We start from the raw sequence: 13,002 nt of genomic DNA on the forward strand, positions 1-13,002 counted from the left end.
GCCATGGGATGCCCCCGCTCCCTCCAGCCTGGTCCCACCTGCCCCCTGCAGGCCGGGCCCATGCTCAGTACACCAGCTTTAGGCGACGTTTCTGCCACTTCCCCATAAATACTATTTCCAGCATCCAGTGGATGTGCCCGTTGGACCTTTAAAAGACACCAGCCACTGGCCAGCATCTGGGGATGTAGGATTGTCTTATCGCTGAGACCCGCCACGCACTAGGACTGCAACCCTGCCAGAACCAGCCCGAGGCCCAGACAGGCTCCCCCGCCCCCACCAGGAGAAATCCTCGAGTGTGCAGTGCAGGCACCAGGGCAATGCTAGGATCTGGGCTGGGGTAGCAGGAACTGAGCCCTATGGGAGGAGGGCCTGGGAATTTATGGGGAGATCTTACAGCAAAAGGGGATGAACATGCTGAAGAAAGCAATGAAACGGTCGTTAACGTACCAGGCCCAGTGGTGCCAGCAGCACTGACCCTGCTGCTTGGGCAGCCCCTTCCCTGGGGTTACGTCTCTCCCACCGCTGTTTTCTTCCTGGGCTTAGGACCAATCAGAGCGCCATTAATGGGTGGGGGAGGGGGCCTGGTTTTTGTTTTAAACGCCCAAACAGGGCAGGTTTGTGTAGGCGATTGCTACACCCCAAATCCATGCAGGATGGAAACCGGGACACGGCGTTCCTCCATGGAGTCAGGCTTAGGGTCACTTCTCAGCCAGACACATGAGACTAACACTCCCGAACTACGGAGCTCCCCCTGCCCAGGAGCATTCACACCACTACAGACCCGACCCAGGGCTCCCTTTCCCCCACCTTAGTTACAAACACACACTGGCCTGCCACCCTCCTAGCCAAGTCTCCCAGCACCAGACACCCACCTGTGAATTAAGCCTCGTGTTGTCCCCTGGAGGTAGCCAGCATTATCCTTGTTTTACACAGGGGTGAGGTGCACTGGATCCTGCTCCCACTGAAACAGATGCAGGAGGATCAAGCCCCATGTTAATTGCCCAAAGCCATGCAGCAAGTCCGTGGGTGTGGCAGGAAAACAACCAGGATCGGTACATCCCATCAGCTCGTCCTCCCTGGTTACGAAACGCCCAGTCCCGGCCCGGCGCTACCCTAGGCCAAGCCCTCGCCTCCCTGGAAACAATCAACCTGCTGACACAGGTGGGACATGTAAACTTCCTCCTGTCCCCACGAAAATCCTGGAGATTGGAAGCACTCGCGAGGGGCCAGCGCGGCTGCGTGGGGCTCAGCCCTGCAGCCCAGTTCTCACCACGGGTGACCTGCCCCACCCGTGAATGGAACGCTGCAGGTTTCCAGGGCCGGACCCAGCGCAAGCAGGAGCAGCCCTGCTGCGACAAGCAATGTTGCAACAAGGGGAGAGCGGCGTTAAAGGAGGCTGGACCCTGCCCAAGAAGGGCCTTGAAATGCTCAAGATCACTTTCCCCTTTGGCTTTTTAAGCCGGGTGCCAGCGCAGAGCGGGACCTGCTTTAGGCCGCTGCCAGCAGGACAACGAAATAGCAGTGACACAAGGCAGTGACCTAAGCACCAGACTGGGAGTCGGGAAGGGCAGAGTTTCTCACACTGACTCCTGTGGCTTTGGGCAAGTCCCTGGAGCTCACTGCCTCAGTTTCCCCATCTTAATTATTGCTGCTGGGAGATTAATCGATGTCTGGCACGAAGTGTAGAGTCACTGAACTATTTCCAGACATCTTTCCCGTGGGGATTTCTGCAGGGAGCCTATGGCCAGGGCACCCTCCACACACACTGGAACCCGGGGGGTGGGAAGGGGAGAGCAAACGGTTTTGAAAATTGCACAAAGTTCCCACATTTAATCGGTCAATTATTCACCCACAGCCTAGCACCAAGGGCTAGTGGCAACGATCAACTTACAAGCAGAAGGGAGGGAGAGAGCCCATTCCGAACATTATTCAAAGCCTAGAGAGGTCAGGGGCCCAACGGAAGCTACCTTAAGAGGGGCCTGGGTTTTCAGTGCTGAAAATCAGGGCCCAGGAAGGCAGCTCCGGTGAGTTGCCCAGAAATCGCGGGTTACTCTCAAAAGCCTCGTCCTTGCGATTATCACTCCGCCAGCTCTGGTCACAGCCCAAGCGCGTGGCCGCAGGAAGAGAAGCAGAAAACCTGCCGCCCCGGGCTGTGCTACAAGTCTCTGCTGGTGCACAAGTTTAAGCAAGAGTGGCTCTTTGGACACCCCCCAAGTCCCACCTACACTGTGGGCATAAGCGGGATTTCAGTGGTCTCCTTGGCACCACTTAACATACTTAAATTAGACACCTGCCTAAGCACCCTGCCGAGGACCATAACTCTGGAGTATTCCCCCGGCACAGACCGTCCTGCTCAGGCACAAAAGGCAGCAGAGGAGTATTCATTATACATTCATCATAGGGAGCTTTTTCTGTTCAAACCCACCGTAGCCGGGCCACTTGGTGCACAGACAATTGGTTCTGTTTACAAAAAAACCAACAACCACACACATAGAATTGAGCCAGGCTCCAAACACTGAAAAAACAATCTTACAAAATACGGCTTCGTAAACACACGCACACACAGAGACTCTTGTCTTTGCATCCAGCAAATGGATTTTTTGGGGATTATCTCAGACATTAACGACCAAGGCAAATTCCAACGGACGCTGTCCGGGTTGTTGCACTCAAGACTGCAGGGCAAACAAACAAAAAAATGCACAAAGGGAAAACTACATTTCCCAGCAACCAGTGCTTGCTTGCTTATAAACAGGGTGTCCCAAGGGGGCAGGGGGTGATGGGAGAGAGAAAGGATTCTGGGAAATATAGTCCCCACAGAAACAAATCTAGAGACATGCTTTTGGAAAGCAAGGAGATGAGGGTTTTCTCAATCTCTCTCTCGTGCCCTGGGAGGGAATATTTAAAATACAACCTTTAATATATTTTATTAAAAAAACACACACACAAAGAAAAGAATAAAGAAAACTCTTTGTGCAGTTTGGCTTAGTGCAAATGGGCGCGTTGACGCAGGCACTTCCGGGCGCTCTCGTTGCCACGGGAGCAGGTTTTTTTTTTTCCTTTATAAAAAAAAACAAAAAAAAACTTTAATACCTCATCTTGGGTGGACACAAGTCCCCCGTCTCTGCACCCGGGGAGCTGGGCTCCGCACGCAGAGGGGCGACAGAACAGGTGCGGCTGGGGGAGGGGCAGGTAGTGAGCCACATTTTCCACGCGGAAAAGGACGGTCAACAGAGGCTGCTTTTCCCAGGCACAGCTTATTCTTAGGCACAGTTACTCCCACCGCCGCCTTCCCCCCACCCCGTGTCCATTCTGGACACAGAGCTCAAAGATCTGACCACACAAGTATCTTCAAATGGTTGAGGGTCTGTTGCTGAGTCCATCTCACCCCCACCCCCTCCCCCCAATCGAGAATTCCCTGCAGGAGTGGGGGAGATAACACACAGCACCGTCCCCCCTTGCCCCAGGGACACTGGGTGTTTTAGCCCACCAGAGTCAGGACTCAGATCAGACATGGCACCTTAAAACCAAGAGATAAAAAAGAAGGGTAGAAAACTGCTGCTCGGAACCTCGTCACATCCCAGCGGGCTGCAGCGGGAGGTCAGGCTGGGTCCTTTTCTTGGTCTAAAGTCCATTTCGGTGGCGAACTGTGGTCGGCGCGATTCCAAAGCAAAAACCAAGAGGGAAAGGAGCTCTGGGCTTCCTGTGCGCGCACAGTACCAGGTCCGCTCCCCTCCTTTCCCACGGCGCGATACGGAGCTGGCGGCTGATACTGGCCTCCCACCGCCGGATCCCAGCGCACGGACATCCCTGGCTCGGCCAGATCCCTGAAGGCAGTCAGACGGCAGGAGGAACGTAGTGAAGGAAGAGAAAATAGCTTATTTCCAAAAGAGAGTGATCAGAAAAGCTCTGTGCGTACGTGTGTGTAAGTGTAAAGCTTCCAAGAGACAAGAGCACGACGCTGGCGGGGAGGAGACAGGACAAGGCTCCGCAAAACCACAAAAAGATAGCGCCAGACGAATGGCTCCCAGGGGCCCGATCCCGGAGGGAACCTGATGTAAGATGGCGTCGGGAGCCGTGTCGCACCAATGGGGGTGGAGGCGGGAAATGAGTTTTTCCTTTTCAAGGACAGCCCCTTCCTTTCACCCCTCCCCCCACGCCTAGAATCGCCGCTTGACAATTCCTCAGAGCAATTGCAGGCCAAGGGGCTCCTTCTTCCTGAGGCCGGGGCAGTTTCCGGCTAGCCACAGCTGAGTCCCTGGGGGCCAGGAGGTGGGGTCGGGCTCGAAGGCACCTGAAGTGCAAAACGTGCAAGAAGAAAGTGTTGACGCTGAGTTTCCAGAGCTCGGAGGTTCCAATGGAGCCAGAGGGGCCTGGGGGCTCGGGCAGCGGGGCCAGGCGCGGGGGGCGGGGGGCGCTCAGTCGACGAACCTCTGACAAGCTTTCTTCCACCGGCAGGCTGTGCACCACATGTCCCGGTTCTCCATCCCGTACACCTTGCGGCACTTCTTGGCCTCGCCGCGGGGCTTCCTAGGAGAGAAGAGCAGACGGGACCGTCAGAGCAGGGCTCCGCCTCGGAGAAGGGAGTGCAAGCAACACCCTCAGTGCGGGAGACAGGGCCCAGCGGGGACAGAGGCCAAAGCCCTCCCGGGGCGCTGCTGTCCCCTGAGCCCTCTGGCCGGGAGCTCTTGGTGACTCAATGGGGAAGGACCGAATGGGCAGCGTTAGCACGAGCTCCCTGGCTCCCAGCACAGGGAGCTCCCACGTCTCTAGAAGCATTTAACTGGCACGGTCCTGCCCTGCCGCACGGTTCCCCTCCCGCCCCAGGCTTCCCCCCAGTTGTGCGGTGGGTGAAAGGGGCGGGGGCACGGGACACGGTTAGCCACCCGGCCTCAGAACGTGGCATCTGTTCAGTGGGGTGAGCAGGCTCTGCAAGGCCTTGCCAAGCTGGTGGCTCGTCCTCACATGCCCCGTCTCCCCTGTCCCAGAGACGCCTTCACCTGGCACAAGCTGCACGTTGACCTGGTGTCACGATCCCTTGAGCTGCCGGAGCAGCGCTGGGCCGCCTCCCTGGGCAGCACCTAGCCACACTCCAGACACGGGTCCCTGCACCGGGGCCTCCAGGGACTCCCTCCCCTCCTGGCCCCCTAAGACAGGGTGACTACTGGAGCTGGGGAGGGATCTGGCTCCCAGAGCAGCCCCAGGTGGCCTTTTCTCTCCACCTGTCTATGGGGCATGGATGGGATTAAATGCTCACACACCTGAAGTGCCCAGCTGCCCCCGAGCTCGGCTCCTTCACAGGCTGGCAGCGGGGCTGGAGGGGATGGCTTAGGTGTCTATGCATCAGGGACAACTTCTCCCTAAAGCCCCAGGTTCCAGCTCCAGGAGGATCAGGTCGGGCTGTGGTCCGGCAGGAATGGGCGGTTAGCACTGCCCCAACTTACCTGGTGCCCGCGGCTGGCTTTGGCACAGAGGGAGGCGCCGCGGTGACGGCCGGGTGAGGGATCTGTGGCCGCTTCTCTCCCACGCCGACGGGGCGGAGCGCAGTCAGGCAGCCCTGGGGACGACACAGCCCACGGTGAGACCCTCCTCTCACAGTCAGCACTCACAGGCCCGGCAGCCGCGACCCCACCGGGGCAGAGCGAGCATGGGGGCGAGAGCAGACAGACCTACACCCACTGGGATCTGCCCTCTGGAGACACTAGCCAATGGGAGGGCAAGGAGCCTTCGGCCCACGGTCCCCACGCTGAGACCTGGGAGCCGAGATCCGGGGGGCAAGCACCAGAACGGACCCTATGCCCTTCCGCCTGGCACGGCCGAGGAGGCCTCACAGAGCCAGATGGAAGCAGTGATTGTCCATTTCAGCCTATGGCTGATGCCGCAGCTCCCTTGGTTCCGCAGGTCTCGCAACCCACACGTGTCCTGCCAGGCGGAAACCTCAGCTGACGAGGACGGGAAGGGCAAGCCAGAGCCACAGAAGTGTTAATGCTTGGGGTGGGGGAGGGGGAACCTGGCTCAGCCCCCAGGGTCAGGAAAAGAAGCCTGGTTCCCTTCTTGTGGTTAGAGGAAAATCGCCTCCACCCGTTTCATGGCCTAGTGGTTAGAGCAGGGCCCTAGTTCTGCCACAGACTGTACGAGCATGTGCAACTCACGGCGCCTCTGTGCCTCAGTTTCCTCATATGTAAAAGGAAAACACCACCTGACCTCACCCAGGACGCAGGCAGCTTCGCACGCGTGTGTGAAGTGTGCTGCAGTCCCTAGGCAGGAGGCACCTGGTGAGCCCAAACATTGTAACCGAAGATCCAGGAATACAGGGAACTTTTCTACCGGGGACCATTTCACAGCCCAAAGTTTTCCACTTTTCACACCACACCCTGCAAGGCAGAAGCTGTAGCATGGAAGCCGAGTCCTGCTGGCTGAATGCAGCATTCTGGAGTCTCTGCTCTAGAATGTGACGGTTCTAAATGCAACCGGGTCCCAATTTCATGCAAAACCAGCCCAGGTTCGAGCCAAAAACACCCTGTCAAAGGCCACAGGCTTGTCGTGAAACGGGACTTGTTTTGCAAAACGGAGACAAGACAGATGCAAACCCCTGCAGCGCGCGACGCTCCAGATCAGACGCCAGCCTGCATGACACACGCACTTCCACTGCACGTCTGCCGAATTCTAGCCAGGAAATTGCTCTGTGCCTCCCTCCTTTGCCTTGGAGCATCCCTCCTCTCAGAGAGCGTGTCGTGCTTGGCAGCTCTGGGGCAGGGAACCGTAGACAGGACAGGCTTGGGGAATGACCTGTGCTGTTTTAGTGCAGCCGCGTGTCCCATGAAGGTAACGGTACAGGAGCCATTCTAGGAATCCGGCTGCCTCTCTCCTGCCAGCCAATACAGGGGGTGGGGGAACTGTCTGGTTACTCACCGGGGACCCTTTAAAAACAACTGGTGACTGTGGCGCTGGGGGTGGCTGCCAGGAGATGCTGAAGCCCATCCCGCCAGGCAGGGTTTTCGAAGCAGCTGAGATGCTGACGGGAGCCATCGCCTGAAAGCCACAAACGTAACCAGGAGAGGATGAGACACATCTGGGCATGTGGACGGGGGGCGGCCAGGAGAGCTGGGGAGGGAGCTGGCCCCCGTCGCCCCAAAGGCGACAAGCTGCGGGTCAGTGGCGCAAAGCCTGGCAAGACCACCCCGGCATGGGGCCCAGCTCTGGCTAACCCGGCACTCTGCCCACACTGCCCAGAGGGGGCAGCTCTGGACAGGCCTGACAGACAGCGTCAGTGCCGAGAAACGTCACAGGCATCCGAACAAGGGCCCCCACCTGCCCATGCGGCGGGCGGGCTCTGCCACTTCATCCGAACGCTCCAGCGCACGGGGGGGGGGGCGGGCGGGCAGGAGAGATGAGCAGAGGGAGTCCGAGTCCAGCACGGTTTGGGCATTAAATACGCTCTCAGAACCTTCCTGCCATGGGATGTTTCGGCTCCCAGGTCTGCGTGGGGCTCAGGGGCTGCCCGTTCACTCCAGTGTCCTGCCTCCCACTAGCCCATGCCACACACTTGAGAGCCCCCCAAATACCACCCGGGGTGGGCAAGGAGGGAGCATCCCCAAAGCCCGGCTGCTGAGCAATCTCTGCCCCAAACACGAGGCGCGACAGGCCTTGATCATTTCTACCCTGCAGCTGCAGCTGCTGCTTTTGTCTTCCCTGAAACTTCCCAGATCTTCAGCCAGCCTCAAGCTGGACTCTGACTTCACCCACGTTTCCACACGTGCCCCTGGCTGCGCCTGCAAAAGCGTCCAGGCCCCCACCTGGTGCATCCAGATCAGACAGCCTGGCTCCAACTGCCTGACACTCACACACAAAACTGGAGCAAACACGCTTCTGGGAGCACTGCCAGTCGTGCGAGCAAAGATCAGAGGCCAGACTGAGCCTTTGTCCACCAAGGCAAACCTGCCTCCTGCAGCGGTGAGTTCCACAGGCTCGCTGCAGCACCCTGCGTAACACAAGCATTTCCTTCCCAAAATGGAGACGTGGTGGGGGCCATGCTCCAAAGGCACCTCCTATACCCCAGCCACTGCCTCCTTCCACAAGCACCATCTGGGAGGCTGGTTTGAAAACGTTTGCTGCGCAGTCTGAGGCTGCAGCATGGCCAGTGCAGGGAAGTTGCACCCTGTTCTAGGGACACTCGGCAGGGCCGACGCGGGAGACGTCAATGGATTTGCACTGGGCTGAGCCCAGGATGGTTTCAGCTCAGGGACCGAGGGGCCCACACGCCCCAGTATGCATTACTCCACCATCTGTGTCCCTCTTCCCCACCAATGCGGTCTCACCTGCTTTTCCACATGGCCCACCTGATAGGCGTGGTCCGTGTGGACATGGCACAGGCTCGTTGGAGCTGAATGACTCAGAGGAGACTCCACAGAGTCCTCGGGCTTCACCAGCACCGGCGGGGTTCGCTGCACCTCCAGGACAGGGAAAGCCGGGGGCACCGAAGAAGTGGGCGAGACGGGGGTCAGGCTGGACAGCCCATCTGTCAGGGAGTCCACGTTGACGTCCAGCTCTGTGTAGTAAAAGTCCTCCTCGCCGTCGCTCTGATCCAGGTCGGCTTTCCGGCTGCAAAGGGAAAGCGGAGTCAGGCGCTGGAGGCATTTCCAGCCCTGACCCAGCCATGGGGGCAAGGCCAAGGGGCCTGCCTACCTCCTGGGAGCATCCCACATGCAGTTGTGCTGAGCGATCACAGCACCTGGAGGGGTTTGTTGCTGGTCACTAGCCAGGCATTGTAAGAGACAGCCCAGGGGGCACAGGGGTCCCAGGCTGCACCGGGGGATCCTGTCACAGTGGTGCAGTGAGCAGGGTGAAATACGCAGCTTGTTGTACTGAGGAAGATTTGCACTTCATACACTGGCGTAAAGATTTTAAGTGAGGCTTTACGTGTGGTGGCTAAGGACAGTCAGGAGGAGGCTACCGGTTTGTTATTTTTTGTTTGCTTATTTCGGGAAAGGGAAATGAGGATGGAAAATGAGTGCAAGCAGTGGAGCTACTGCAAAGCTGGAGCTTTTTAGACTGCAGGTTGCAGAAAAAGAACGAGAGCACCAGAGAATCTTGGTACTAAAAGAACTGGCCATGGAGAAGGAAAGAGCAAAGAGAGGGAAAGAGAGAAAACGCAAACTGGACCTGCTAGAGAAGCAGAACCAGAAACCACCGACCCCAATCATTGCCATCACTCCAAAAACCCACAATTGGGACCACCTATGGCCTTCGTACAACAAGGACCCTGCTCGCTGCGGCACGCCCATCCTATCCAACAACGCTGGAGGGCCAGAGGGATTCCACGCCCAGCTCACCCCACTGATATGGGCTGGAAGGGGATTGCTCAGTGATCTCTCGGGCTGATTAAGGGAAGGGATGGAGCGGATGGACTCCAAGACAGGAGGCTGCAATGCAAGGCTTCCTGAATGGCAGATGTAAAGGCAGGAGGGTGGGGAGGCGAGGAAGGGAGAAGTAACTTGGAAGCAACCAAACATGGATGCAAGAGACATGGGGGAAAAAAATTGGGGGAGGAGCTTTGGCAGAGCCTGCCCTGCCCATAGGACGTAATTCCTTCCTTCCCGGCCCTCCTCCGGCTGCTGGTACCGCCCGGAGCACTGCAGGACCCAGCGCACCCTCACGCCTACCCAAGGTGGACGGTTCGGATGTGCTTCTGCATCCCCGAGGAGCTGCTCAGAACCTTGCCACAGCTTTTCCACAAGCACTTGAACATCACCTTGGTGGAATTCTTGGGGAGGAAAGGGAGAGAGAATGAATGAGGACCACGGCTCCCACTCGGGCCCCAGGCAGCCCCGCTCCCCGGGGCTCAGACCCCCACCTGGAAAGGGGGCCAAGGCTCTTACTCCCACAGGCTGGGCTGAGTGTGCGTGGGGAGGGAATGTGGTCCAGTGGTTGGAGCAGGGAACAGTGAGAACTGCCTGTGTCACCAGGTCCCTCTGACTTGGGGGAGCTCCTGAACCGCTCCCCCAACTGTAACATGGGGACAGTTACGCTCCCCTCTCTGGGGGGAGTTTGGGGCATTATCTCCTGTCTTAAAGCAGCTGGGGTGCCCAGAGGAAAGGTGCTAGGCAGGGCTTAATTTGTAATGAAAGACGTGCCAGGGCTCAAGTAATTTTTTTACATTCATAACTGATGCCGCAAGCCCAGAGGTGCTGGGAGGGCTCTGAATTGCCAGGCCCAGAGGTGCCGGGGGGCTCTGAACTGCCAGGCCCAGAGGTGCCGGGGAGGCTCTGAACTGCCAGGCCCAGAGGTGCCGGGGGGGCTCTGAATTGCCAGGCCCAGAGGTGCCGGGGAGGCTCTGAACTGCCAGGCCCAGAGGTGCCGGGGAGGCTCTGAACTGCCAGGCCCAGAGGTGCCGGGGCTATGAGCTGGCATAAATTAAGCCCTGGTGCTAGAAGAGGGGCTGCGTGGGAAAAGCCCCACTCGCTGCAGGGACACAGTTCAAACTGCTCCGGCTTCCTGTTCGCTCCCACGTGCCATGCAGGGCGCTGGACTCTGAAGTTCTATTACAGGCTTGGCTGGAGAGTCAGAGTCAACAGCCCCTCGCTGGTACCGTATAATTCAGCCCCCACCGGGAGCGCCCCTCGGCCCTGCAACCTGCTCCCCAAGCTCGTCCCAAAAAGCGAGTCCGGTCAGCCTTTAGGGCACAGCACAATGCCCAGCTCTCCTCCCCAGCCTGGCAAGGGCGTGTGGACGAGGAGCAGAGGAGGAGCAAGTTGATTATTTGGGGGAGGAGACGAGCCTGTCTCCTGCCTACAGAGAGGCCCCTTTCTCCTCATTTCAGTGAGTCCACTTCGCCTCCATCCCTGCTCCGGCCCCGCCCCCAGCCACAGCCCCCACCACGGCTCTGCTCCGGCCCCGCCCCCAGCCACAGCTCCGCCCCCAGCCACAGCCCCCACCACAGCTCTGCTCTGGCCCCGCCCCCAGCCACAGCCCCCACCACGGCTCTGCTCCGGCCCCGCCCCCAGCCACAGCTCCGCTCCCAGCCACAGCCCCCACCACGGCTCTGCTCCCAGCCCCACCCCCAGCCTTGGCCCCCTTACCCCTGTCCATGCCCTCCTCACCCCTCCCCTGAGCCGTGGCCCCACTCCCAGCCTGGTTCCCGGGGTGCGGCGCAACAGGGGCAGGATGTGACCGTGAAAAGTTTGGGGACCACTGCTCTGCCGGACCCCAGGGACTCTCCCCCCAACCACCTTCTTGGGCCGGCCCCCCTGAGCAACCCCAGGCAGCCCCACTGTTCCAGCTACCGTCCTCCGCACCTTCCTCTTCCTGGGAATGGGGTCTCCGAAGAGGAAGTGGGTCGCTTCAGTCTCCTCGATGCCGTCGTCCAGCTGGGGGGCCGGCAGGAAGCTCTTGGCCACGTCGGTGGATAGCGGCGGCGACGGGGTGGAAGGGGTGGAGCGGTCGCTTGGCAGGTCCCAGTTCCAGTCCCCGCTGTTGTTGCTGCTGCTGCTGTAGCTGGAGGACATGGCGGGACCCTCCTTCCAGGCCTCGCAGCTGGGCTCTGCTGTGGGGGGAGAGGAATTCAATTGCCCACTGGTCACTCACTGGGGGCGGGGCTCAGCCCCTGGACACGCAGACGTCAGCCCCTTCCAGTGCTCCGGCAGATAAAGCACCTTCTGAGCAGAGCTCTGGGAATCCCACGGGCAGAGCCAGCCCAGGGGTGAACCTCCCGGGCAGCAAGCGCTGTGCCCAGCCTGAGCTTTCATGCGCCAGCAGGGCAGGTTTCTCCACCGGCACAACTCCTGCAGCAGAGGCAGGTAGGTTTGTCTGCTCCCGCAAGTGGGCTTTTTACAGCAGGGGCTGCCGTGCTTGATGGGAACCTCGAGCCATAAAGACCTCAACTCAACACCCCCCACCTCCGCTCTTTGTTACATGTGGCGTGGTGACGTGGGGAGGCCCCAGAGCCCTGGCTAGGAGCACTGCCTCCAGTGGCAGTTCCTATAGTGCCCTTCATCAGCAGACCTCAGAGCACGTGACAAAGAGGCCAGTATTGGTATCCCCATGTAACAAATGGGGAAACTGAGGCAGAGGGAGGGCAGTGACTTGCCCAAGGTCACCCAGCAGGCCAGTGGCTGAGCCAGGAATAGAACTTGCGTCTCCTGAGTCCAGTGCTCTTGGGTTAGGCCACGCTGCCTCCCATTATTAAGCCAATCTCTATTGGAGACGAGGATGAAATTTCGTGCGGAGAGGGGCAGATTATCGCCCATCTGCTGCAGCAGGGTTCTTACACCTTCCTCCGAAGCATCTGTCCCTGACAGCAGCTGGCACCGGGACACAGACTAGATGGACCTCAGGGCTGACCCAGTCTGCCAGTTCCTAAGCTCCTACGAGGGGACTCGGGACCCTGAATTCCCTACATCATGCAGGATTTACAGAGGCGTAACCGAGAGCAGCACATGGCCCGACACCCCCGTTAGCAATTCTGCCTTGCCCATCTCGGGGCTCAGCATCCCATCAGTACCTGGGCTGAGGGTGCCAGGCGGGTTGCCAAGCACTAGAGGGCTAGTGGACAGGCTGGTGAGAACTGCGGCTGCCATGACCTCGTCTATCCCCGCCTTGCCCGACAGCTTTCTGAAAGACAGACAGAAAACGGAGAACACAGCGGTTAGATCCAGCTTAGAAATTCTCTGGCCGTAACTCCGCCAAGCGCCCCAGAGCAGCAGCGGGGCAAGCGGATGCCCACACGCCACCCTGACATCTGGCTCCAGCCCGGGGCGAGACGAACCGATGATCAGTCCACCAAGAAGTCTGCTGAGACACCCCATCAGGGCAGACACCCGTCTGCAGGCCCCGCCCAACACCATTCCCACAGGCCACTGCGCGCCCAGCACCTGGCAACCATCTCCAGTCGCTGCTGGCTGAACCAGCCACCCGGAGGGCAAAGGCGCCTTAGACCCCATTTTATTCCCACTCCCAATCCAGGCTTCTGTGGCTGCCACTAGCCACACGCAGGGGACAGGGGCGAGA

The 13,002-nt window shown here is 59.2% G+C and overlaps 1 protein-coding gene across 5 annotated transcripts in view; it reads right to left on the reverse strand.

Moving 5' to 3' along the window:
- Window positions 1-2,908: 2,908 nt before the first annotated feature.
- The window catches only part of SLC2A4RG (SLC2A4 regulator), a 40,774-nt gene continuing 30,680 nt past the window's right edge, over window positions 2,909-13,002 (reverse strand). The window contains exons 3-9 of one of the 5 annotated variants that reach the window (XM_039498381.1): window positions 12,497-12,606; window positions 11,292-11,536; window positions 9,660-9,760; window positions 8,316-8,598; window positions 6,910-7,029; window positions 5,442-5,554; window positions 2,909-4,527 (exon numbers count right to left, since the gene is read on the reverse strand). In XM_039498381.1, coding sequence (XP_039354315.1) covers window positions 4,416-4,527; window positions 5,442-5,554; window positions 6,910-7,029; window positions 8,316-8,598; window positions 9,660-9,760; window positions 11,292-11,536; window positions 12,497-12,606 — 1,084 coding nt within the window. In that variant the 3' untranslated portion in view covers window positions 2,909-4,415. Of the gene's footprint in view, window positions 4,528-5,441; window positions 5,555-6,909; window positions 7,030-8,315; window positions 8,599-9,659; window positions 9,761-11,291; window positions 11,540-12,496; window positions 12,607-13,002 lie in introns of all 5 variants that reach the window. The other 4 variants (XM_039498382.1, XM_039498380.1, XM_039498384.1 and 1 more) reach the window with 4 other exon arrangements.

Source organism: Mauremys reevesii, linkage group 13 (assembly GCF_016161935.1).
Source record: "Mauremys reevesii isolate NIE-2019 linkage group 13, ASM1616193v1, whole genome shotgun sequence".
Classification (NCBI taxonomy): Eukaryota; Metazoa; Chordata; order Testudines; family Geoemydidae; genus Mauremys; species Mauremys reevesii.